At 37.5% G+C, this 27,702-nt stretch overlaps 1 protein-coding gene across 3 annotated transcripts in view; it reads right to left on the bottom strand.

Moving 5' to 3' along the window:
• Window positions 1–27,702, bottom strand: part of phf2 (PHD finger protein 2) — a 95,533-nt gene that overhangs the window by 26,644 nt on the left and 41,187 nt on the right. For 2 of the 3 annotated variants that reach the window (XM_062038107.1, XM_062038109.1), the window contains exons 3-13: window positions 27,447–27,561; window positions 23,859–24,019; window positions 18,875–19,016; window positions 17,658–17,844; window positions 15,668–15,830; window positions 9,852–9,939; window positions 9,244–9,350; window positions 6,215–6,306; window positions 6,040–6,129; window positions 2,864–3,217; window positions 2,604–2,720 (exon numbers count right to left, since the gene is read on the bottom strand). In XM_062038107.1, coding sequence (XP_061894091.1) covers window positions 2,604–2,720; window positions 2,864–3,217; window positions 6,040–6,129; window positions 6,215–6,306; window positions 9,244–9,350; window positions 9,852–9,939; window positions 15,668–15,830; window positions 17,658–17,844; window positions 18,875–19,016; window positions 23,859–24,019; window positions 27,447–27,561 — 1,616 coding nt within the window. The remainder of the gene's footprint in view (window positions 1–2,603; window positions 2,721–2,863; window positions 3,218–6,039; window positions 6,130–6,214; window positions 6,307–9,243; window positions 9,351–9,851; window positions 9,940–15,667; window positions 15,831–17,657; window positions 17,845–18,874; window positions 19,017–23,858; window positions 24,020–27,446; window positions 27,562–27,702) is intronic. The other variant, XM_062038108.1, reaches the window with a different exon arrangement.

Here is a 27,702-nt window from a genome sequence, read left to right on the forward strand (position 1 = left end):
GCTACTAAGAACTAGCAGCTACACGACAGCTAAGCACACAATAGCACACAAGCTAGACATACGTAATAAGTGTCCTTCATTGAACAATATTGCAGTCTAAAACAGCACATTTGTCATTGTGGATAGTATTAGAAAGTATCCAGTAACAAACGTGTCTGCATCATTTAACTTTGTCATGATCTTAACTCCATAAATTATTGTGGCCACTCCATTCCAGATGGTTAATAATGAATATGTCAGTGTTGTTCATACATACCGTCTATGATTGAGTAATTTCACTAGATCAAACCTTTTCTAGCATTCCACACTCCAAAATAATAAAACATATAGACTATGATTTGTGCTGATATTGTATTGGATTGATATCTGGATCATCCAATACTCAAGGCTCCAATATCGGTATTGTATCAGGAGTGAAAATGTCAGGACACACCTTCTGTTAATACAGTATGCATTAAAATAAGTAAAGAAGTACATACAATATTATGAAGAATAATAAACACATTCATTAAAGAAAAATCATTATATAAATGCAGTAAAAAAAATATAATAAGTAGAAAGAATACACTATATAAATACATTTAAAAATATACATATGTTTATACATACATATACATATTAGTGTTGTCCCGATACCAAATAATTTGGTACCGGTACCAAAATGTATTTCGATACTTTTTGGTACTTTTCTAAATAAAAGGGACCGCACAAAATGGCATTATTGGCTTTATTTTAACAAAAAACCTTAGGGTACATTAAACATATGTTTATTATTGCAATTTTGTCCTTAAATAAAATAGTGAACATACTAGACAACTTGTCTTTTATTAGTAAGTAAGCAAACAAAGCCTCCTAATTAGTCTCTTGACGTATTCAGTAACATATTGTGTCATTTATCATTTTATTTTGTCAACAATATGAGGGACAAACTGTAAAAATGTATTATTAATCCACTTGTTCATTTACTGTTAATATCTGCTTACTTTCTTTTTTAACATGTTCTATCTACACTTCTGTTAAAATGTAATAATCACGTATTTTTCTGTTGTTTGATACTTTACATTGGTTTTGGATGATACCCTACATTTAGGTATCGATACGATACCAAGTAGTTACAGGATCATAGATCGGTCATATTCAAAGTCCTCATGTGTCCAGGGACGTATTTCCTGAGTTTATAAACATAATATGAATTAAAAACAAAAGAAAAAAGATTTTGTGACGATAAAAAATATTGATGTAATCATAGTAGTATCGACTAGATATGCTATTGTACTTGGTATCATTACAGTGGATGTTATGTGTAGATCCACCCATGGCATTTGTTTACATTCAGGGTGCTAGCTTGCTGTTAGCGGTTAGCTATTGTATCCTCCTACGGTGTGTAGTGAAGCATGTTTAGCTATTCCTCATCCTGCAGGGATGATACTTGTAAGAAACGTACTTTATTTGTCGCCATGGTGGCGAGGATTAGTGATTTAGAAGTAGCTAAAGCACTGCCGACTGCGAATGGGTGTTTGTGCTGCCGAACATGCTCCTCTGCTCGTAAAACCAGCAATGTCATGACGTGACGACGTGCCGTCATGCCCGGAAACCGGTACTTTTCAAACAGAGTGTAGTACCGTTTTTGATTAATTAGTACCGCGATACTATACCAGTACCGTTATACCGTACAACCCTAATACATATATATTTTTCTACATTTGGGACATAACACACATATATACGTATATATATATATATATACGTATATATATATATATATATATATATATATATATATATATATATACGTATATATATACGTATATATATATATATATATATATATATATATATATATATATATATATATATATATATATATATATATATATATATATACGTATATATATATATATATATATATATACCGTAATTTCCGGACTATAAGCCGCACCTGACTATAAGCCGCACCAGCTAAATTTAGGGGAAAATACAGATTGCTCCATATATAAGCCGCACCCGACTATAAGCCGCAGGGTTTTGATGTGTAATTAGCGTAGTATATAGAGGTTCCTGCTACCACGGAGGGGATTGTCGGGACAGAGATGACTGTTTGGGAACGCAAAGCGTCCCATTTATTAACAATAAATCTTTCAATCATTCAATCAAACTTTCACATCTTTGACATGGCGAACAGCATTCGTGCAGAGTACAAATAATACAACGGTGCAAAGTAATACAAAGTGCTCGCCTGTACGTTATCAAAATAACCAGCCTACCGGTATATGAAAAGTCAGTCTTTAATCATTGTGTCATCGTCTTCCTCCTGCGTACTAAAACCACCGAAATCCTCTTCGTCGGTGTCGGAGAAGAACAGGCCGTAAATAAGCCGCACCCTTGTATAAGCCGCAGGGACCAGAACGAGGGGAAAAAGTAGCGGCTTATAGTCCGGAAATTACGGTATATATATATATATATATATATATATATAATATATATATATATGTATATATGTATATATATATATATATACATATATATACACACACACACACAGGTATATATATAAAATTCATTAATATTACAGATTCATACATCAATATGAGAATCAATCTCACCTTATACTTCCATTTTGCTTCTGTCTTGTTTTTGTTCTGCTCCCTGATTTCAAACTTTTCCACATTATTTTGCTGAAATGTTTCCTTTTCTGACAGAGTCAGAATATTCTTCACAGCCTGGAAGAAAAACAACATATTACTTGTTCAATATGATATTTGTCATGTAGATACAGTACAGTTGTTCACACATACACAGAGCATCTTGCATGCAAGGCTATTTGGTGTTGAAAAATACTGTAGTCAACATCAATGTTTCTTACCTTTGCCTTCTTGGGCTGCTCCATCTTACTCAAGATGTCCTTTGCATGGGACTCCAAAGCTGCGAAACTGGAGGGTTTAGGTGGAGGTGGTGAATCTTTGAGATTTTTGATTTTCTTTTTACCTCCGTCTTTGACCTTGGGCATTTTGGGAGATTTAGGAGCCTTGGGCATCTTTAAGAGGCTTGGTGGCCTCGGAGGTTTCGGGGGTTTGGAGGCTTTCTTTCTGGCTATGTCGCTGCTTGGTGAGGGGACCTCAGCCGGCGAGACCGGCTCTTCGGGGTCAGAATGGGGGGATAGTGGCCCTTCTATTGGCAGTTTAAAACCGGGTTCACATTTAATGGCTTTTGTTGCATTCTAGAAATGACAAGAGGGCAGAGACACAATTATATTTACTTGAACCAACCCTGGGGACATGATGACTTCAAAGTCAGTAATCTATTAAAACTATTCAAACAAGAAAACAACCAGCTCATCCCCCCCACAGTTTTTGGCTCCATAATTCCCACTGAAATTAGTATAATTTTTCCACATTTGTCAACCAATTTAAGCCACCCTATCATTGTAATTGTTTCATATATACATTTATTTAATTATTAAGAGTTGTAATCTAAATGCACCAAATGTGTGGTATTATTTTGAAGTTTAAAGATGCTTTTATTTTGAAATGACGTTTACCGGAAGTATTGTTGCACTGCTTTCACTCATTGTTGCAAATTACACCCAGAAGAGAAGACACACTTTTCAGCTGTTTAATTCCTTCATATAGCATGCAGCTAACGAGGTAAACTACTTCAGATTACATGTATCTTCATTTTATGACATTTTGTTAGGCTTACACACTATTTAGTTAGCTAATACTGTCATATGTGTTTTACTTAGTTTTTACAGTGAATTTGGAGGACAAACTAACCGTTGATGAATACTAGAGCATCTGCAATGGAACGAATATACAGGCTGTTCTAAAAGTATGGACATATGCACAAAAAATATACTGTTCAAACTAGTGTTGTCCCGATACCAATAGTACTGGTACCGAAATACATTTTGGTACCATAGACCTCATCAAGTCATAAAAATGGGGTCCCACAGTAAATTTTTGGGGTGCCATTTTTTTGTAAGCGTTTTGAAAACAAAAGATACATGTATGCATTATCCTGTTATATCAATCAATCAATCAATGTTTATTTATATAGCCCTAAATCACAAGTGTCTCAAAGGGCTGTACAAGCCACAACGACATCCTCGGTACAGAGCCCACATATATCTCACATTCTATATTGTGTTTTGGAAAAAGGTTGTCATAAATGTTACTTAATTTGTTTAAAAAATAATACAAAAGAAAACAAATGTTTATATATACACTACCGTTCAAAAGTTTGGGGTCACCCAAACAATTTTGTGGAATAGCCTTAATTTCTAAGAACAAGAATAGACTGTCGAGTTTCAGATGAAAGTTCGCTTTTTCTGGCCATTTTGAGCGTTTAATTGACCGCACAAATGTGATGCTCCAGAAACTCAATCTGCTCGAAGGAAGGTCAGTTTTGTAGCTTCTGTAACGAGCTAAACTGTTTTCAGATGTGTGAACATGATTGCACAAGGGTTTTCTAATCATCAATTAGCCTTCTGAGCCAATGAACAAACACATTGTACCATTAGAACACTGGAGTGATAGTTGCTGGAAATGGGCCTCTATACACCTATGTAGATATTGCACCAAAAACCAGACATTTGCAGCTAGAATAGTCATTTACCACATTAGCAATGTATAGAGTGTATTTCTTTGAAGTTAAGACTAGTTTAAAGTTATCTTCATTGAAAAGTACAGTGCTTTTCCTTCAAAAATAAGGACATTTCAATGTGACCCCAAACTTTTGAACGGTAGTGTATGTAAATGTATTCAGTTATAAACTTTCATTCACTTTCTTCTTTCCTTCATGGATCTAAACTTTACCGCTGCCGGTATTTTTTTCAATATATTTATTGTAATATTTTCAGAATGTGTTTATTCTATTTTTGGCCAAAGTAAGACAAAGAAAACAATTGAAGTTGTCTTTATTTTTTAGTTTTAATGCCATGATATTAATAGTCCGGCCCGCGTGTGCACAGTTTTTACTCCATGCGGCCCCTTAGCTAAAATGAGTTTTGACACCCCTGGTATAGCGGCACTTAGTTGTAATACACTTTTCCACCACTTGTGGCAGTAATGGCAACATCAAACAAACAGGAGAATTTTCTTTAGCGTAAAAATTAGGTCTAATGTAGTGAAAGTGTCTTTCCATTTGCACTTTAATTGTATTTACAGTTTCTTTAAGAAACATGTATATTATTATTATTATTTATAATTAATTTAGTAATAATGTATTTATTTTAGCACTGGGTAAATGTCTTACACATACACAGTTTGATAAACAAAATATAAATAAAAAATGACTAAAGGACCAAAGATATAGAGTATGTGTATAAATGTGACATGAATACATTGTAAAACACATAGATAAACACATAAATAAAAGAACAATAAAACAATTAAACCTAAAAATGGTCATTTTTATGTCACACATGTTAACAAGTTACATTTATTTTTCATAATTTTTTGCAGTATATTTGATTAGTATTTATTTTTATGTCACACATGTTAACAAGTTACATTTATTTTTCATCATTTTTTGCAGTATATTTGATTAGTATTTATTTTTGTAGTCAGCCTGACCTAAGCCTTGATATTAATCTTTGTGATTAACACATGCTTTCACATCATTTGACAAGGTTGGAAACTGTTAATAGGTTAGATTGTATAATTAAAATTAAGAGTACTGTAAGATTACTAATTCAGTGTTAATTTTTGAGTGGGCCCTGAGGTCAAAAAGGTTAAGAACCTTTGATCTGGAAGTTTTGTGTTTTTTGAAAGGCATGTTACATGCTAAATTGGGCTGTTTTGGCAAGCTAAGAATAAACTGATTTTAATTCCTTTCATTGGGGAATGTTGTTTTGATATAGTATTTCAGGTTACAAGCTGCATCACAGGATCAATTTAACTTGTAAGCAAAAATACTAGCACTATAATAATACCGTTTACCATACATTTCATATCAAGCTTATGTATTTTTGTAAATATTAATATATATATTTGTTATTATATTGTGAGATCGTTTAATATTTGTACCAAAATATAATACCTCTGACAGTCTAATCTCTCTGGCAAGATCCTTAATGAGCTGCGACGGTTTCATGTTCTCTGGAAGCTCATCTTCATGTTCTAAGAGAGCCTGACAAGTGAGGGGAAAAAACAATCCTCTGTCAATACGTGGATACAGTATAATGTTGCAGAAACATGTCTAAATGCGTCCATACCTGTTTTTTAGTCCACGACCTGAAGGCTCCATTGATGATTTTTGCACCATGGATCAGGTATGGCGCAGGCTGTTTATTTGCTTTATGTAAACCTGCACAAAAGTCCAATTGAAGTTAATAATGACTGTTCGACGACTATACGAAGTCAAACACAATTTCATATTTAACTGAAAATGTTGGTGTTTTCATTTTCCTGGCTGCCTTGTCTTACACATACACAGTTTGATAAACAAAATATAAATAAAAAATGACTAAAGGACCAAAGATATAGAGTATGTGTATAAATGTGACATGAATACATTGTAAAACACATAGATAAACACATAAATAAAAGAACAATAAAACAATTAAACCTAAAAATTGTCATTTTTATGTCACACATGTTAACAAGTTACATTAATGAACATCATATTAAAAACCCCAAAACCAGTGACGTTTGCACGTTGTATAAATGGTAAATAAAAACAGAATAGAATGATTTGCAAATCCTTTTCAACCTATTTTCAATTGAATAGACTGCAAAGACAAGATACTTAAAGTTTGAACTGGAAATCTTTGTTATTTTTTGCAAATATTAGCTCATTTTAAATTTGATGCCTGCAACATGTTTCAAAAAAGCTGGCACAAGTGGCAAAAAAGACTGAGAAAGTTGAGGAATGCTCATCAAACACTTATTTGGAACATCCCACAGGTGAACAGGCTAATTGGGAACAGGTGGGTGCCATGATTGGGTATAAAAGCAGCTCAGTCATTCACACACAAGGATGGGGCGAGGGTCACCACTTGGTGAACAAATGCGTGAGCAAATTGTCGAACAGTTTAAGAACAACATTTCTCAACGAGCTATTGTCAGGAATTTAGGGATTCCAACATCTACGGTCCGTAATATCAAAAGGTTCAGAGAATCTGGAGAAATCACTGCACGTAAGCGATGATATTATGGACCTTCGATCCCTCAGGCGGTACTGCATCAAAAAGCGACATCAGACCTGTCTCCCATTGAAAATGTGTGGCGCAATATGAAGTGTAAAATACGACAACGGAGACCCGGGACTGTTGAACAACTTAAGCTGTACATCAAGCAAGAATGGGAAAGAATTCCACCTGAAAAGCTTCAAAAATGTGTCTCCTCAGTTCCCAAACGTTTACTGAGTATTGTTAAAAGGAAAGGCCATGTAACACCGTGGTAAAAATGCCCCTGTGACAACTTTTTTGCAATGTGTTGCTGCCATTAAATTCTAAGTTAATAAATATTTGCAAAAAAAAATGTTGTTTCTAAATTCGAACATTACATATCATGTCTTTGCAGGCTATTCAATTGAATATAAGTTGAAAAGGATTTGCAAATCATTGTATTCAGTTTTTATTTATCATTTACACAACGTGCCAACTTCACTGGTTTTGGAGTTTGTAAATTGTGACAATTCAACACGTCTGAAAAGAAAGAAGGAAGACGCGCAGCTCATTTAATCCTGGTAATTTTCTCACTTCCGGTGTTTAAATGTTAAAAGTATAAACCCAGGAATAAAAAACTAACATAATTATCCTGTAATGCAGGATACTGCCTAAACAATATTTTTTTAATCATAGAAGCAGATGTTATTTCATACTTCCCCTCTTTATCCAATGTCACTCATAGTAATTAGGTTTACCATTTTTAATCCAGACAGAAAATAGATTAAGGAATGTGTACTAATAGACATCTTATTCAGTGATGAAAGCAAAGCGAGAAAAAAAAATGTAAACCACTTTTACAATGTGATGTTTCCCGCACATTTAATCATCTGTTGATGTACTTCAATTCAAAATAAATCCCTTTCTTAACATCAATCCATATTTATGAAAGTGTGATGTCATTGAAATAATTGGCTCAAATATTGGGATGATTTTGAAATTTGCAAACATGTTTCTGCTGTTGAACTGAATAATTAATTGTTAATTTTCAGAAATCTGCGTTTTAAGAACTCCGGCTTATTAGTGATTCCCAGAGCCCAAAAAAAGTATACGAGCTATAGAGCGTTTTCTATTCGGGCTCCAGTACTCTGGAATGTGAGGGTCCCCACATCTGCGGTCTCCTCCAAGGTTTCTCATTGTATCCCATTGGGTTGAGTTTTTTCTTGCCCTGATGTGGGATCTGAGCCGAGCATGTCGTTGTGGCTTGTGCAGCCCTTTGAGACACTTGTGATTAAGGGCTATATGAATTAACGTTATTTGACTGATTGATCGATTGAAATGCAAAAAGTTACTGTGGCATCCGTTTGAACATATTTACCTCTTCTGTTCTCAACTGGCAACTGAGTTTAAGTCATATACTGAATATGTGCACTGTATATTTGTCCACTAAAATTGATTTTAGTTTTATCTTTTGGACCGACTCGTCAGTCAAAATTCCAGATGTCCAATGCCCAAATACGTGAACCAATGCCCTACTTTGAGTGAAATCCTAAGAAGGCCATTCCATGTGTGGATTTCTTTTTCAATTTGCTAATACAAAACAAGTATTTCAACAAATATCCTCCTCGTTATGTGAATTCCAGAAAACCTTCCCTTAAGTGGCCTTGATTGCAGCCATGATTACAATGAAGAGGAGGCAACCCAAAAAAGGAAGCATTAAATATGATCACAGAAAAAACATTAGAGTCTTTCCCTTGCACTTAGAAAGCATACAAACTAATGTTCTATTAATGACAAGGCCTTGTGGGTCTGAAATAGCGTGCAAAACACACACATGCATGGATAAAATGCTGGAACGATAAACAACTGAGTGGTGTTTAATTTTGTAATGGAGCAAGTGATTCTTGTTCGGCCAAACCTTTTGAAGTATGATCTGTGAACTCTGCAATTCACTGCTTAAATGACTGCAATAATATGCGAGCATCTGCTGGAAGGGTGCAGGCCGCAGCTGTCACACATTTTTTTCCGCTTTTGTGAATTTTCCACAGTAATGTAATAGCTGCCATACTTGAAAAAAACACGGCGTTACACAGAGAAATACGACATTACTTTTTTTTTATACATCAAGTGTTCACCTTTGAATCGCTCAAGGAGATGGCGTCCCACATACCAGCATGCGGTCTCAAAGTTGGGGAAGGGGTTGAGTGTTTTCACCTTGAGCCGCTTCTCAATTTCGTACGCTCTAAAGAAAGTCGGTGGGAACAATTTGTCAAAACTCAAATGTACATTGTCAAAATGTCATCAGACAAAATGTGAGCAAAGTAGAATTATATAGAGGGTTTATTTGTGCTCAAAGCAAATACTGTAATCACAAAGCCAAATAATAAATATAAAATAATAAAAATGTGTGGGCTACTACCATGACCAAAGAGCAGAATGCAGAGAAGGTAAGCAGCGTACAGGGGAACAAACTGGTGAATAGTTCATTCACCTGCACGTCGCCTAGCCTCTTTGCAACCTGGGGTCACGTCAACAGCCACCATGTGATATCGTAACACACTGTCCGTTAATCTTTGACATGACAAACACTAATAGTCGCCCAACTCCAGCACAATATGAATGGGGCCTGCAAATTATTTGATGTTTTACTATGATTTTCCTGTGGCTTTCTTTTACAGTATTTAAATGTTGTCCCACAAAAAACCCTCCTCTTTCATATAATAATATAACATGAATTAGAAACCTCATCTGCATCTCGACACTCAGGTTGTGGACAAAATGGCCAGAGAATGCCAAGCAGTCAACCGGCGTCAGTATTGCGTTGATCCAACCTGAAAACAAGTACACATCATTCAATGTAAAACCTTTTTTTTTTTTTTAGACTCCTTTGAACATTTTCAGGTTACGTGTTCAGAATGACCAGCAATTTCTATCATAATTACGAGACATCTAAAATGGATACAGTACTGTACCGTATTTCCGGACTATAGGGCGCACCGGATTATAAGACGCACTGCCGATGAGCGGGTGTAGTCAGGTCTATTTCATACAAAAGGCGCACCGCATTAAAGGGGTCATATTTTTTTTTTTTTTCTAAATGTAAAAGACTTACTTGTGGTCTACATAACATGTAATGGTGGTTCTTTGGTCAAAATGTTGCATAGATGATGTTTTACAGATCATCTTCAAGCCGCTTTCTGACAGTCGCTTCAGGATGTGCCGTTTTGTGGGCAGTCTTATTTACGTGGCTCACCTTCGGCAGCGTCTTTTCTCCGTCATCATTGTTGTAGCGGTGTAGCGTGCAAGGACGGGAGTGGAAGAAGTGCCAAAAGATGGAGCTAACTGTTTTAATGTCATTCAGACTTTACTTCAATCAATAACGGAGCAGCATCTCCTCATCCGTGGCTCACTAGTGCAACAACACAGGAGATGTGTCCCGTCAAAAACGTCCGACCGGAACTCTCTAATAACTAAAGTTCCTTGGGTGAATAATGTAAGTTCACTGACAGATATAAGTAAGAACTTTACACTACTTTATATTAGAAATGGCAACAGCGGAGGATGAATGTCCCATAACAAGAAGATAGAGAAAAAGAAGAAGCTTATGACTACAGTGACTACAAAGGCGGATGCGCGCAGTTTTTCAGGACTTATGCAGATCCCAAATACAGATCAGCAGGTACCAGAACGTAAGAAAAGTTGCTTTTGCATATTATTGCGAAACAAAACGCCAGATAATATGTCCTAATAATTAATAATAATTACCTTATACACACACCATAATAATACTCCTATGTTTAAGCACAGCACAATCCATCAAGCTGTGTGGCTTCATAGCTTACCAAAGTGGTACTAAAACATTTTGATAGATTTTTGAGTGCCATGTACAATGTTCTATATTTTCAATGGAACATATAAAATGTTGGTGTTGTTTACTTGAGTCATATTGCAGTCTACACATATCTCTTATGTGTGACTGCCATCTACTAGTCACACTTATCATTACACCATGTAGCAAATAAAATAGCTTCGAGCTCGGTAAGCACAACCAAATTTATTCCGTACATTAGGCGCACTGTCGAGTTTTGAGAAAATGAAAGGATTTTAAGTGCGCCTTATAGTCCTAAAAATACGGTATTTATATTCATCTATCTACATGTGATACACACTACCGTATATCAGTTCCTCCAGGATTTTGTTGTCTTTCTTTGCAACTGTTGTGGCCTAAAATGGCTTTTCAGAGAATAGCGGGAAAAGTTTAGATGTTTTGAAGCTTATTTTTTTCAATGACATTAAATCAACTTGTGATTTTATGAATTTGTTATTAATGTTTTAAGTTTTCCTTGTAACCTTAACCTAAATAAGAAAACCAATACTTTATTGATGTTTTACTTATTTTAAATTACATTAACCAAAATGTAGACACTAAGGCCAGGTTTTATGATGATTGTATTTTTATTTATGATTTTATATGCCATCATCTTATGTATCTGTAAAGCGCTTTGAATTACCTTGTGCTTGAATTGCGCTCCATAAATAATCTTGACTTGTCTTGAAGATGGAATACATCGACTAGCTAAATGGTGCTAGAAGACCACCAATACCAGAGAGAAGATTGTTCAAAAGCAACCTTCTGAATGAATTTGACGATGAATATTTTTGTGACTCTTTTCGTACTTCCAGAGACAATGCAGCTGAAATTATTTATTTGCTGCAGACAAAGCTTTAATGTAATTCAGTAAGGGTAACCCCTATACCTCTTTCCTTACAAGTGCTTATCACCTTCAGCTTTTTTGGCATGTGGAACCTTTTATAGGTGTATTTATTTGGTGTGAGTGACTCAGCAGTCTGTGAAATAGAGCACAGAGTCTGCAAAGCAAAACGTAAACAAAAAGATTACTTTAATTACCCTGATGTTGTTAATCATAATTTTAATACGGGAACATCCTGGAGTGATTTGGTGGTCTAATGGAAACAGATTTTCGAACCCCCGACCCCTGACTGTGCAGCCAACGTGTTAACGACTCGGCCACTTGAGCTGTACTGATTCAAAGTTTCCTTCAATGCATTTCCTGTTTTGGTTTCTGTAGTTGAATCATCTTTATCTTCATTTATGGGATACTTTGAATTCATTTGATTTAAAAGTTACTTCTTGCTTACACTGAAGTTTTTCAAACTATTTATGTTTTTTGTCTCCATTCTAAATTAACTTCACTCCCACACACATACACACTGCTAAAATGTGCACTGAAAAATTCAATCCCAGGTTTTAAGTACACTCTAAACGAGGGTTGTCCAAACTTTTTGACTGGGGCACCGCATCGGGCTTAAAAAAAATTCACGAGTACATATTATTGTAATAGTGTAATGGATATATAATTAATAACTAATTGGTTATTAAGAGCATGTGAAAGTTCAACTCCTACCTTGTTGACTTCCGTGATAACCTCTTTAAGGTTTTTTATTCAATCAGAAATATCAAGCAGCTAAAATTCGCCAAACATGAATAAGTTAGAAGAGAGTGTTTTGCATTTTCCCATTATCCCTTTTAATGGATTTAAATGGGTGTCCATCCATCCATCCATCCATCTTCTTCCGCTTATCCGAGGTCGGGTCGCGGGGGCAGCAGCCTAAGCAGGGAAGCCCAGACTCTCCTCTCCCCAGCCACTTCGTCCAGCTCCTCCCGGGGGATCCAGAGGCGTTCCCAGGCCAGCCGGGAGACATAGTCTTCCCAACGTGTCCTGGGTCTTCCCCGTGGCCTTCTACCGGTTGGACGTGCCCGAAACACCTCCCTAGGGAGGCGTTCGGGTGGCATCCTGACCAGATGCCCGAACCACCTCATCTGGCTCCTCTCGATGTGGAGGAGCAGTGGCTTTACTTTGAGCTCCCCCCGGATGGCAGAGCTTCTCACCCTATCTCTAAGGGAGAGCCCCGCCACCCGGCGGAGGAAACTCATTTCGGCCGCCTGTACCCGTGTAAATGGGTGTCATTTTTTTATTTTTTTATGTTGATTGGATGTTTTTTAAATAATAGCCAAAGTTCAATGAGCATGTTGTGTTATGTGTGACCATGTTTGTTGAATTTTTGTAATGGTTGATTTTTTTATTACTGCACCATGACTAGGGAAGGTTGTTTGAATTGGGTTATATTAATAAAGGCTGTTCTTTGATGGCTTGAAATTACAATTAAAGGCAGAGTTACATTCATTCACCTGATAGGCGGCAAAATGACAGCAATCAGTCCACAAAATATTCGTAAATGATATGGATGAAAAACTCCGGTCAGATTGTTTATTGAACTTGTGCCGTCTTGCGAGTCAAATTAAAGATGGTGGCAAGCCGCATTTGGCCAGCAAGCCGTAGTTTGGACACCACTGCCCTAAACCTTTGCACCATGTGTACATCCTTAATATAAGTTGGCTTCACAGACATTATCTTATTTGTTGTTGATTAACTTTGTCTGAGACTCTGTCGTCTGAACTTACTTAAACGGAAGTTAAAAGGGATCTGCACTTTTTTAGGGAATTTCGCCAATCATTCACAATCCTTAAGTAAGGCAAAACAACTTATGCCTGTCTTTATTATGCATTCTAATTTGTAATATACGTCATGTACGAGGTTGCTAACAATGAAGCTAAATGGGAGTTATCTTTTGCGCCGAGGGTTGCCAACATTCCCTTTAAAAACAAAGATGCTGGACAACTTTGACATTGGCCTTAAACCCGGAGATGGCGAGAAAGACATGAAAAGTAGCTCGTTTGCGCCACTTTTTTTTTTTTTTTTTTTAAACCTGCGTGAGGATTATGATTAATTTTTCATCTGAACAGGAAGATATAAACATCCCATCAGGCGACATCCCAGTAGGAGCAGACATTGTACAGTAAGTGATTGTTTTATTATGTCCGTAGTTTGTATTTCTTGTTTAGCACTTAGCAATACTGTTGCATGATGCTTAGTGTTGGATCTGCTTATCACTCAGCTTCTCAAACTTGTAGATAATCATCCTTATGTTCTGGATCATCATGTGTCCCAAAGTAGTCTAGGTTGTCTCTCACGAAGTCTGCCATGATTAGTATTTGTTGTGGTTAAAGGAAATAGCGAATGTTGTGATGTGTCTGTGAAATGAATTTTCCGCCGTATGCTTAAAATCTGCAAAATATGTAATTATTACAAGTTATTATAGATGTGCCGTTACTACATTACATATACAGTATACTCACAGTGTGTTAATAAAACGTTGATGGAGGTTTTTAGAGTACTTTATAGGCGGAATAGAGCAAATCCCATCTATTGTTAGCTCACTCTTGCTAGCGTTTATTTCTGAGTTAGAAAAATAAAAATATGTGTGCTTGTCCTACATAAGGATTGTGAATAGTAAAAAACATTCCATGAAAAATTGCAGTTCCACTTTTAAGTGACATCACAGAAAGCAACTAGATTAGTGTGGATTTAGTTAAACCAGATTATTTTAGTCCTGGTTGTATTTATGCCCTGAAGGTGAAAACATGCCATAATGTTTGGTATGGATAGAACATATTGTATTTTCTCATGTATGAGTGGCTTGGGCCAGCAAACAGCTGTGTTGTTTGAACAAATGACTCACATTACTATTCTTTTACTGATTCAAAACAATTCCTATGGTAACATATTTCAACATGTTTAATATATAATCAATTATTACATGCATACTGTATTTCAGACCTGGGCAAATTAAGGCCCGGGGGCCGCATGCGTTAAGCTTTTCAATCTGGCCCGTCGGACATTCCCAAATAATTTTTTTAAGATGGAAACTGTAGCTGCCATTATGATGTGCAGTGATGTTTTTAAATGACCGTAAGTCTTGAACTATACAAAGAATTTCAATGGTTGAAATCTGCCCTTTTGCATGATATACTAGTTACTATGGTAATCTAATTATTTACTATGGTAATCTAAGTCACAGCAGCTCAGACGAGGCACCAAGCAGTGTGGGTGGGGAGCGTTCCCACAGAGTGTTTCCAGAACCTGAAATGCGGGTGTCAGGGACAGACGCGGAAGGACATTTTTACAACCAAGTTCTAAAGCTTAATTCATATTTAGTTCATATTTCGCTGTGTTTGTTGCATTTTTGTTGCGTTTTGCTTGATTGTAAAATATGTCGATCAAGAAGGGTTGTGACATTCATATGTTAATATTCAGTGTTTTATCGTTCATAGTTAATATTGTAAATCCCACATTCTTGATTTTCATGTACATTCTGGGTGTCTCATTCAGTAAAAACATTTAAAATTCCATTCCGTTTTTTAAGATGGTTTGTCATAACATTTTTTGCATTCAATCAGACATTATTGTGAAGTTTTGTATTAGTGTTCCTAAAAATAGATATACCGGCTCCCAGACACGTTTTTTTCTCTAAATTTGGCCCCCCAAGTCAAAATAATTGCCCAGGCCTGCTGTATTTGGTATTTCACGCTTAGACATTTACGTTGTAAAAGAATGTATCGAGTAGCAGTACACACACTGTCACTGAGACGGCGGAGGAAGTGTGTCCAGACTTTGACTGCAGTTTGGCCGTTCTCACCTGAGGGAATGAGCAGCGTCTGTCCTTGCTTGAGAGGGCATTTGTAACACTTGTCCACCTGGTCGGCAAAGAACATTTCACCGTGACTGGACGACGACCTCCAGCGCTCGAAAAGCGACAGGTTGGCAGAAGTGGGCTTGATGAGAAAGAAGATCTTCTCTCCCTGGAAATACATGGCATGCATTGTTGGGATCATTCAATATTTTATTAAAAGTAGCACAACACTTCTGTTTGTTTTCTGTTGTAATAACAGGTCAAATACAATGGAACCTCGATTTACGAACCCTCCACTCGCAAACTTTTCGGTTTTCGCGCATGCGTGGACCGATCGTTTCTTCCGGTACCGATCGCGTAGGAACAAGCCTAACCCTGCACTACACCAGACATGGGCAAAGCACGTAAACTTAATCCAAATTGAGAAATAAAACTCAAGTAAATGATTTGCTGAAACAAATGCTAATAGCTTTTATTTTGAAGGTGTAGTTTTTCGTGTATCTATGTATGCCATTTACGTCCGCAGCTTACGTAGGTAAATCTCCTTTACCTTTGCTCTGCGTTGAACAGTGTTAGCCTACAGAAAAGTCAATTTAAGCTTAAAAAAAAATGGATGGATGGATTGAATGGATTGTTCAGTATGCAGAGTTTTTGATAGACTGCTAAGCATTTATTTTGTCAAGTTACAGGTTGACATCATGAATTCCATGTATCCAAGGAGCATTTCCACCAGGGTCTTTGTTGTTTTTTAAAACCATAGTGGGTCGCAGAGGTACTGCAGGGAGGTCATGAAATTTTTCTATCAATCCATTTTTTACCGCTTGTCCCTATTTTTATAATAATATTTTGCCACAAATGTAAATGCTTGTAAATACTCATTAACAGTCATCCAATACATTGCGGTGTAGATTCGAAAAGAAAGTGGCATTTCCACACAACTCACTGTAAAAATAAATAAATGATAAATGGGTTATACTTGTATAGCGGTTTTCTACCTTCAAGGTACTCAAAGCGCTTTGACAGTATTTCCACATTCACCCATTCACACACATTCACACACTGATGGCGAGAGCTGCCATGCAAGGCGCTAACCAACAGCCATCAGAGGCAAAGGGTGAAGTGTCTTGCCCAAGGACACAACGGACGTGACTAGGATGGTAGAAGGTGGGGATTGAACCCCAGTAACCAGCAACCCTCCGATTGCTGGCACGGCCACTCTACCAACTTCGCCACGCCGTGAAATATGAATAATTATATTATTGTATTGATGTTAGTATTTAAGATAGCCAGCTATTAGTAATCTAATTGCCAGCTAACGATTAGTGCGCTAGTTGTAAGGTAGCGATTTGGTTGCCAGTTGCCAGCTAGCAATTAGGGTACTAGATGTCAGCAACGGTTAGCGCGCTAGTAGCATGGTAGCGATTAGTGGCCTAGTTGCTAGCTAGCAATTAGCGTGAAAGTTGCCAACTGTCGATTAGCGCGTCAGTTCCCAGCTAATGATTAAGGGGCTAGTTGTCAGCCGGCAAATAGCGCGCCAGTTTCTAGTTTGCAATGAGCGTGCTAGTTGTTAGCTAGCATTTATCTCGGCAGTTGTTAGCTAGTGATTACCGTGCCAATTACCACTAACAATGAGAGTGCAAGTTGCAAGCTAGCAATTAGAGCGCTATAAAAATCACCTTAAGATGAGGAATAGCTAAACATGCTACACTACACACCATAGGAGGATTAAGTAAGCCATGCTAGCTGCTAAGGATAAGGTCGAGTTCTTCAATATTAACAAAGATAGGTGGTACGATACAAATATCGGCCGTAATAACACCAAGTATAGTAACCGTATATGGTCGATACTACAATAATTAGATCTATATTTTTAATGTCACAAAATCTTTTTTCGTTTTTGGTAGTGTTTACAAACTTGGGAAATAAGTCAAAAAAATTAAATAAAATTATGTATCTCCTTGGACAACTAATTGCCCACCCCTAGACTATACTGTACCTTTAATACATGATACCAGACAGAGGCACCGCCACACTCAATGTGGAAGTCTGTGTAGCTGTCTTTCACGCAGATTAGGCAGTATTTTGTGACTTTTGGCTTCCCAAGCAGAGCGTCGTCAGGCCAGTAGTTTTCTGCCCAAGACAACCTCCGCACGATTTGAGGACTCTCCACAATACTGTTCATCCTGTTGCAGAGAAAAGGGTCAAATATGGACGACAGTACGTCAAACAGTAGAATGTTGCATTAAGGCAGAGGTGTGAAGTGAAGTGAAGTGAATTATATTTATATAGCGTTTTTCTCAAGTGACTCAAAGCGCTTTACATTGTGAAACCCAATATCTAAGTTACATTGTTAAACCCAATATCTAAGTTACATTGTTAAACCAGTGTGGGTGGCACTGGGAGTCAAAGTCGTTTTCACTGAGGGCCACATCGCAGTTATGTTTGGCCCCAGGGGCCGCTTCTAACAGCGAATACTATTATTACAAATTTTTTTATGCATTTTATTAGTACATTTAAAAAAAACTAAAATGTAAAAAAAATATGGTAATTTGCAATAATTTAATAATTTAATGTAAGGAAAAGCAGTAATGCTGTTTTTATGGTAAAGAAAAAGGCAGCTCAGTTGCCAGAATTTTACTGTAAAATTTACATTTGTTTTTTACTGTAAATAAAAAAAAAATGCAATTTTACAATAACATTTTGGCTGGTTTTTATGTTTTATGTAGTTTTTCTTACCGCAAATTAACAACTGTAGATTTCTCGGTGTATTACTGTAAATGCCAAAACATCACCACAGTTTATTACGGTAAAAAAAAAACTACTGTTTTTTTTATTTAGAGAAAAATGCTGTAAAAACCACAGTAAATTTCACAATTTTACTTTTGCTGCTTTTACATTGCACAATTTGATGGATAACTTGCTTTGAAATCATTATTATTAGTAAATGTATTTCTATTAAAAAAAAGGTTTGAATGTTTGATGATATAATTTTGCATAATTAGACAATATTTAAGTTAACATAATTTGCGATTAAATGGAGTACATTTTTTTTTCTCCTCCCAAAATAGAAAGAAAGAATACATTTAGTAAGAAAAGTTACAGTACTTTATTGATACATATTATTTCCAGGCTTAAATAAAAGGAAGTGGCGGGCCACATCTGGCCCCTGGGCCTTGAGTTTGACATTAAGTGTGCATTAAGGTGTACGTGTACCTCGAGTCAGAGAACTCCAAATTGATGACGTTCAATACTTTTTTTCTGTTTGTGCTGTAGTAATAATCAACAAACTCCTTCAGCTTCATCTTGCTATCAGTCTGTTTTGTGACGTCAACAACATCGACGCCAACATCGGGGCCTGGGATGTTGGAAATAAAACAAAGAGAATGCAATTATTCACAAAAAAAAACAGGAGAACAATCAAATAAATGTACATGTTCCCAACATAGCATTGGCACCAGTGCTGTACAGTAAACAAAGTATAAAATAGGGATGGTCCAATCAGATATTCAGGATCGTTATCAGTATAATTATGTTGGAAATTATCTTAAAGATCAAGAGAACATAAAGGAATAGGTAAATAAATGAATTAACATAAATCAAGAGAACATAAAATGACAGCCCAAGTGGTCCCTACCAACGTTCCCTCTAAGGTGCGTGCCAGCGCAATTGTGCATTGCTCACACGCCCTCTGCACACGGCAAATCTATGCTGCGCATAAAATCAAATCCCATCTGAACTATAAACAAAATAAACAGATAACAATTTATTCTGTAGGATTTTGCAACGCAACTGTGAGTAACAGGTGACGGCAAGCGGCCACAACAGAGAAAACACTGTTAAATTATTACGTCTGTAGAGAAGCTTTAAAGAGGGCAGGAATTCCATCCATCACTTTATTGATCAAAACTGTTCGTTGACCGTAACCACAACAAAAACATAGTAAAAAAAAAAATTTAATCTAGCAAAACTGGTCATTGTCTGCCATACTATTATTATGTTGGATCCACTATGGACTGGACTCTCACAATATTATGTTAGATCCACTATGGACTGGACTCTCACACTATTATGTTAGATCCACTATGGACTGGACTCTCACACTATTATGTTAGATCCACTATGGACTGGACTCTCACAATATTATGTTAGATCCACTATGGACTGGACTCTCAGACTATTATGTTAGATCCACTATGGACTGGACTCTCACAATATTATGCTAGACCCACTATGGACTGGACTCTCACAATATTATGTTAGATCCACTATGGACTGGACTCACACAATATTATGCTAGATCCACTATGGACTGGACTCACACAATATTATGTTAGATCCACTATGGACTGGACTTTCACAATATTATGTTAGATCCACTATGGACTGGACTCTCACAATATTATGTTAGATCCCCTATGGACTGGACTCTCACAATATTATGCTAGATCCACTATGGACTGGACTCACACTATTATGTTAGATCCACTATGGACTGGACTCTCACAATATTATGTTAGATCCACTATGGACTGGACTCTCACAATATTATGTTAGATCCACTATGGACTGGACTCTCACAATATTATGCTAGACCCACTATGGACTGGACTCTCACAATATTATGCTAGATCCACTATGGACTGGACTCACACTATTATGTTAGATCCACTATGGACTGGACTCTCACAATATTATGCTAGATCCACTATGGACTGGACTCTCAGACTATTATGTTAGATCCACTATGGACTGGACTCTCACAATATTATGTTAGATCCACTATGGACTGGACTCTCACAATATTATGTTAGATCCACTATGGACTGGACTCTCACAATATTATGCTAGATCCACTATGGACTGGACTCTCACACTATTATGTTAGATCCACTATGGACTGGACTCTCACACTATTATGTTAGATCCACTATGGACTGGACTCTCACAATATTATGTTAGATCCACTATGGACTAGACTCTCACAATATTATGTTAGATCCACTATGGACTGGACTCACACACTATTATGTTAGATCCACTATGGACTGGACTCTCACTCTATTATGTTAGATCCACTATGGACTGGACTCTCACACTATTATGTTAGATCCACTATGGACTGGACTCTCACACTATTATGTTAGATCCACTATGGACTGGACTCTCACAATATTATGTTAGATCCACTATGGACTGGACTCTCACACTATTATGTTAGATCCACTATGGACTGGACTCTCACACTATTATGTTAGATCCACTATGGACTGGACTCTCACACTATTATGTTAGATCCACTATGGACTGGACTCTCACAATATTATGTTAGATCCACTATGGACTGGACTCTCACACGATTATGTTAGATCCACTATGGACTGGACTCTCACACTATTATGTTAGATCCACTATGGACTGGACTCTCACACTATTATGTTAGATCCACTATGGACTGGACTCACACACTATTATGTTAGATCCACTATGGACTGGACTCTCACACTATTATGTTAGGTCCACATCTGCGGTCCCCTCCAAGGTTTCTCATTGTCATCCCATTGGGTTGAGTTTTTTCTTGCCCTGATGTGGGATCTGAGCCGAGGATGTCATTGTGGCTTGTGCAGCCATTTGAGACACTTGTGATTTAGGGCTATATAAGTAAACATTGATTGATACAACCCAGGCTTAAACCAACTCTTTGTCATCTGGCATATCGACAGCAGCTGTTCTTTCTCTCTCTCTCTCTCTCTCTCTCTCTCTCTCTCTCTCTCACTCTCTCACTCTCTCACTCTCTCACTCTCTCACTCTCTCACTGCACTTAGCCAGTGATGCATGTACGGCCACACAAAAAGTCGGATAACTCCAACACCACACAAAGTGTCAATTCCAGATCGTTACACTATGGCAGGGGTGGGCAATTAATTTTTACCGGGGGCCGCATGAGCAACCCGAGCACTGCTGGAGGGCCACACCGACAATATTTCAATTAAATTTTGCTCAAATTATTTTTGATATACCGTAAGATAAATAATAATAATATTTTCATTTAACCTAACTTATCTTTATTCAAAAGCAGATGGCTTTTGATGGTTTTATTTTTAATACTTTCTTACACAACGCTTCCTGATGTATAATACAATGCAAAAATTTAAATTTCTGTCACTTTATCCTGCATCCTCTTTGTTGTGAACGTAGCACGCCTGCAAGGTGATTGGCGAAGAAGGAGGAAGCGTTGCTGTTGCGGAAATGAGGAGTGAGGATAGACGTGCGTGTGGAAAGAATGAGATAAGTTGAGCTGTGTTAGTATAGGTTGCTCAATAAATGTTTAAAAAGAGCATCAGACTTGGTGTGCACTTCTGGACGCTACAATTGGAGTCAGAAGTGGGATGAAATGCCTCCCAGTTCACCTTGCCATCAAACCTGGGAGTCTTCATTGAGGGCGGAATTCTTCCATGCCAAGCAGCGTGCGCTGCACCTGTAGACGCTGCCGCTGTCCTTCCTCCCTTTCTCTCTCTTTGCGACGAGCTCCTCATGTCCTGGATTCACACATACATCTGCAGTACTGCTGGCACCTTAAGTCCCCATGTAATTTCCCTCCCGTTCCATCTTGACAAAGTCGCCAGGAAACATCGTGGCACGTACCTCCCGATGACGTAGCAGGCTGAGCACATGCACAAGCAGCGCAGTATGCACAAAGATTTACTTCTGACACCAATTGTAGCGTCCAAAAGAAGTGCACACCAAGTCTGACGCTCTTTTTAAACTTTTATTGAGCAACCTATACTAACACAGCTCAACTTATCTCGTTCCTACCACACGCACGTCTATCCTCACTCCTTCCGCAACTCAAGAACACAACATCAACTTCAGCAGGTCGTTACACTATATTCTTTAACACAGCAACATGTGTACCACAAATTAAGCACACGGCTTTACCTTTACTTGGCAGTCCATGTCTTTTTTAAAACACGCCATTCGTCATCAACTTTTCTCTTTTTAGCGTCTCGGGGATAACCGGGCATCACTTGTTGATGTGCGCCTTCACTCTCAGTACATACGCCCATAAATAACACTTTTCAAAATAAAAGCAGCACAGTTGTATTGCACGCACGACATAGATGATTTTTAAAATGTATTTTGTAATTTGTGATTGCCGCTGCGCGCACGAGCATACGTCCACACGGAAGTAATACAAATAACGCTTTTCAAAACAAAAGCAGCACCGTTGTATTGCTCACTCGAGATAAGATACTTTTTAAAATGTATTTTGTAATTTATGATTGGCCTCACGCGGGCCGGACAGGGACGTACAAAGGGCCGCAGAATGCCCAGGACTGCACTATGGCTTCCTATACAGATGTGCTTATTCTACTGTCTTTTATTAAGAATGTTAATTTGTCGTATGACTATTAATCATGGAATGCTGTTACTAGAGTACATACATGCTAATAAAAATATATATTAAGTGGAACTAAATGTAATCTCTGAAAGGGGTACAAATTATTTCCAAAGATGGACCCCCACCTAGACATAAAACACTATAGCACACAGCTCATGAAAAACAAGATTGTATTTGTTATATTCATTTAAGTGGGCCAAATCACTTATATTAGAAACAAATGTCATGAAAATGACTGCTGTCATTTGATTATTAAAATAAAACATTTAACTTATTCGCTGATGTGTTGGACTTTCACAATATTATGTCAGACCCACTCGACATCCATTGCTTTCGGTCTCCCCTAGAGGGGGGGGGGGTTTACCCACATATGCGGTCCTCTCCAAGGTTTCTCATAGTCATTCACATTGACGTCCCACTGGGGTGAGTTTTCCTTGCCCGTATGTGGGCTCTGTACCGAGGATGTCGTTGTGGCTTGTACAGCCCTTTGAGACACTTGTGATTTAGGGCTATATAAATAAACATTGATTGATTGATTGATTGATTAAGTCAGCTTTGGGACAGGTATGTTTCTGGTGTGGCCATAGTGTGCATGTCTGATGTGGCTCACATGTGCTCCACTGAATGCTCAGGTAATTTTTGCGTTTGCTCACACACATGAACAATTAGAGGGATCATTGGTCCCTACCCATCAGTACACTTGACTGAAGTACATTACTTAAACAGCAGTTCAAATCAATTTAATAGGAATGTTTAGGTAGAGCAACAACATTTGTATAATAGCAGATGGTTTCCTACCAACATAATTTTCTACATCACTGATGTAGAAGGTGGGGGGAGGCATTGACATGCCCAGACCATCTTTCTTCTGAACCAGGACCGGCTCCTCAAAGCCGTTCTCTTCTAGGTAGTCCGGCGTCAGCTGACTGCCGCTGAGTTTCACCACAATGTCATCCGCACTGTAAATGACACACAAGCAATCAGAACCTTGTGATAAATGTGCATTGGTGCAACAGTTTTTTCATTAAGTGCAAAACAAGTTTCTCAAGTCAAGAGCAGCAAATCAAAAAGTCATTCAACAGCAGCCTCTAGTGGAGAAAAACTGTGTACTACCACATTACCTCACAAAAGAGTGTACCTGTACTGTAGACAAAATATTCTGTGTTCTGCCTGCCAAACAGCTTTTTTTAAGACGAGAAATATTGTCATGGTTTAATCTTGTGAGGTCTTGTGTTGTGTATTTATGTTGTAAATATGAGTCTTGTACATTTGTCTATCTAAAACTATGTATATAAATTAGGGCTGGCGATAAAACGATATCAATATATGTGGCATTAGACCAGGAATCGACAACCCAAAATGTTGAAAGAGCCATACTGGACCAAAAATACAAAACAAAAATCAGTCTGGAGCCGCAAAAAATTAAAAGCCTTATGTACTGTAAGTGTTATAGTGATGTAAGTGTCCATATTAGCCTACTATCAAAGGCTGACGCAAATCTTCGTTGACAGAAATGTTGTATTTCAATTTTTATTCTACACATTTTTGCATCATTGGAAATCACTAATAAAATGGAGGCTTCTCACAGGGTGAGATAACTCCTGGAAATTACAAGCTTAGAATGGCCAAATGTATAGATGTGTGTGTCCAAGTTAAAGGAAACGGCAAGGTGTCTTCTTCTAACGGATTCATCAAAATCTTTGTAAGCTGGGTAACGTTTGCTGTGGTCTGGAACAACATGGCACACAAACAACTATCAGAAATGCAGCCAATATTACATACAGATAATGTGTCATGAGTAGGGCTGCAACAACTAATCGATTAAATCGATTAAAATTGATTATAAAAATAGTTGGCGATTAATTTAGTCATCAATTCGTTGGATCTATGCTATGCGCATGCGCTGCGGCTACGTCTCATGAGGTGGCAGTAAGCCAGCCAATGATGTGTCATGGGCAGCTCACGTGACGACGCCGTCTCCTTTGCCTGGAAACATTCGAAAAATGGCGGAGGAAAACAGTACGGATAGTTCAGCGGAGAAACATCTTGAAGTTAATGCTTCAATGGAGAAAAGTGTACGACCTAAGTCGTCAAAAGTGTGGGAACACTTTACTTCAAAGACTTCAAAGAAGACCGTTTCCTGCAAAATGTGCAGCATGGACCTCGCATGGCACGGAAGTACAACATTGCTTCGGGAGCACCTGAAGAGGAAACATGTTGGAGCCACGGATGAAGGGAACTCACGATACGTAACTTTTTAAGTCCATAGTCCAGGTACATTGAACCGTTGTGTCCGTCTTTGTGTGTTTTTAATCTTTTGTTAACGAGGAGATGTGTTTTAAGGAAGCGCAGCAGCAACTGTTGTGTATTAACTTTCAGAGTGTTATGAACGTATTGGAGAGTGCAACGACTTAATTCTCTGTGTTGTTTTGAGTCGCAACAGGCATTCACGAGTTCAGCTTTTTTGTGAGTGACGTTAACGTTATCTCTTTGTTGCAACGCGGGGCTGATAATAAGTCTCCGGCAGATTTGACTCCGTTTTGAGAGAGAAAACGCACGGGTACCAATTCCGAAATAAACATAACGGACAGAAATATCTCAGGTTGGTTTCATAATGGATCAATGTAGCCGGGCCCAATAAAGCTATATAAATATATTTAGATTTGAGTGACGCTTTAGTGTAACTAAACTTTATGAAGATGCTGAAATATTTCATGCTATTATTCAGAGGCAGCCTAAAATTAATCATTTATTATTCACAACAGAAACGTGTACAATATCTGATCCAGTTCTGATCCGAGTTATATTTCTGTGTTATTATTGGTGTATGCTGCATCCCCAATGTCCATTTATTTAATTTAGCTTTTTTTTAACGTGGTGGCGTATTTGCCTTTTACGTCAGAAATTATTAATTAAATCAACTAGGTATGTATTAAGTTACATGTACTGTAAATGATGCTACTATGTACGTTCATTATATTGTTTCTCTCATTTCAGAAAGAAACCACCCAGCATTAGCGACTTGGTACAAAGGAAGGTGTGCACACCACAGCAAGCTGCTGCATTGACTGATGCTATCCTGGATATGTTGCTAACTGACATGAGGTCACTATCAATGGTGGAAGATGAAGGTTTTAGACAAATGATTCACGTCCTCAACCCTGGTTACACTCTTCCCCCGAGGACCCATTTTACCAAAGTGATGGAGAGGAAGTACGAGCAGACATTCCAAGCAGTGTAGACGGACATAAAAGCCACCAAGAGCAAAATTGCTCTCACTACTGATGTGTGGACAAGTGTAGCCACGGAAAACTACCTTGGCAATACATGCCATTACATTGGAGACCAATGGAACATGAAGTCAATCTGCCTTACGACCATGCCACTAGAGGAGACATTCAGCATCCAACATTGGTTGGAATAGGTAGTAGCCAGGTTTGAAATTACCCCAAGCAAAATTATTGCTATTGTGCATGACAATGGTGTACTTTATAAAAAAAAAACATTTTTGCAACATTTGCCTTGATTTATTTGGCAAGCTGAAAGAAACCACCAGTATGCTGTTTTTTTTTTCAATAAAATACTGGAAAGGATAGAAATGTAGTTTGTCTCTTTTATCCGATTATTAATCGATTAATCAAAGTAATAATCAACAGATTAATCGATTATCAAATTAGTTGTTAGTTGCAGCCCTAGTCGTGAGACATGAAAATATAAATTAAATACACAGAGGACATTAGTAAATGAAATTAAATGAGCTCAAATATACCTACAAACGAGGCATAATGATGCAATATGTACATACAGCTAGCCTAAATAGCATGTTAGCATCGATTAGCTTGCAGTCATGGATTGACCAAATATGCCTGGTAAGCACTCCAGCAAATCAATAAAATCAACAAAGCTCACCTTTGTGCATTCACGCACAGCATAAAATGTTTGGTGGACAAAATGAGACAAAGAAGGAGTGGCATAAAACATGTCATTCTGTGACAGCATCACAGAAATTTGTACATGTAAACAAACTAGGATCGCTAAAATTAGTAGGACAAAACGGTGCTTGCCAAATATGCTCATCAGTGAAGCATGTTTAATATAAACAGTTTGGTTGCGCCATCTTGTTGTTTCATGGTTGATTCTTCGCATGAAGGGAGAAGAGAAACTAAAAATGAGTGCTGCAGAGAGCGAAGAAATTGTCGATAAAACAGGAAAAGTCAACTCGACAGTATAGCAGTTTTTTTTAATTTATTTTTTTAAACGGACCGTAGTCAGACCAAGGCGCTCATAATCCGTAATACCGCACCACCTTAGCCACGCTCACCCATAGGTATAAAATAATTTACACATTCAATAATAATCTGTAAAAACTGAAAAAGATGTGCTCACCTTGGAAATGTTCTACTCCTGAGCTCCTTGATGAAAACTTGACTGCCATTCTGAACTGCTCGAATATCCGTGCTTTGCCCAGTGTCGTGTTTACTCCAATTCTTTTTCTTTTTCACTAAATTGAAAACAGAAAACCCAAATCAATCATCACTAACATTGATACAAATGTCATGATCTTGAGTGCAACAAAGTAAGAAGCCAGTAATGTTTCAAGTAGAAAATGTATAGATATTTTCAAATGGCGATGAAGTGTTTT

This window comes from Entelurus aequoreus, linkage group LG26 (genome assembly GCF_033978785.1).
Source record: "Entelurus aequoreus isolate RoL-2023_Sb linkage group LG26, RoL_Eaeq_v1.1, whole genome shotgun sequence".
NCBI lineage: Eukaryota > Metazoa > Chordata > Actinopteri > Syngnathiformes > Syngnathidae > Entelurus > Entelurus aequoreus.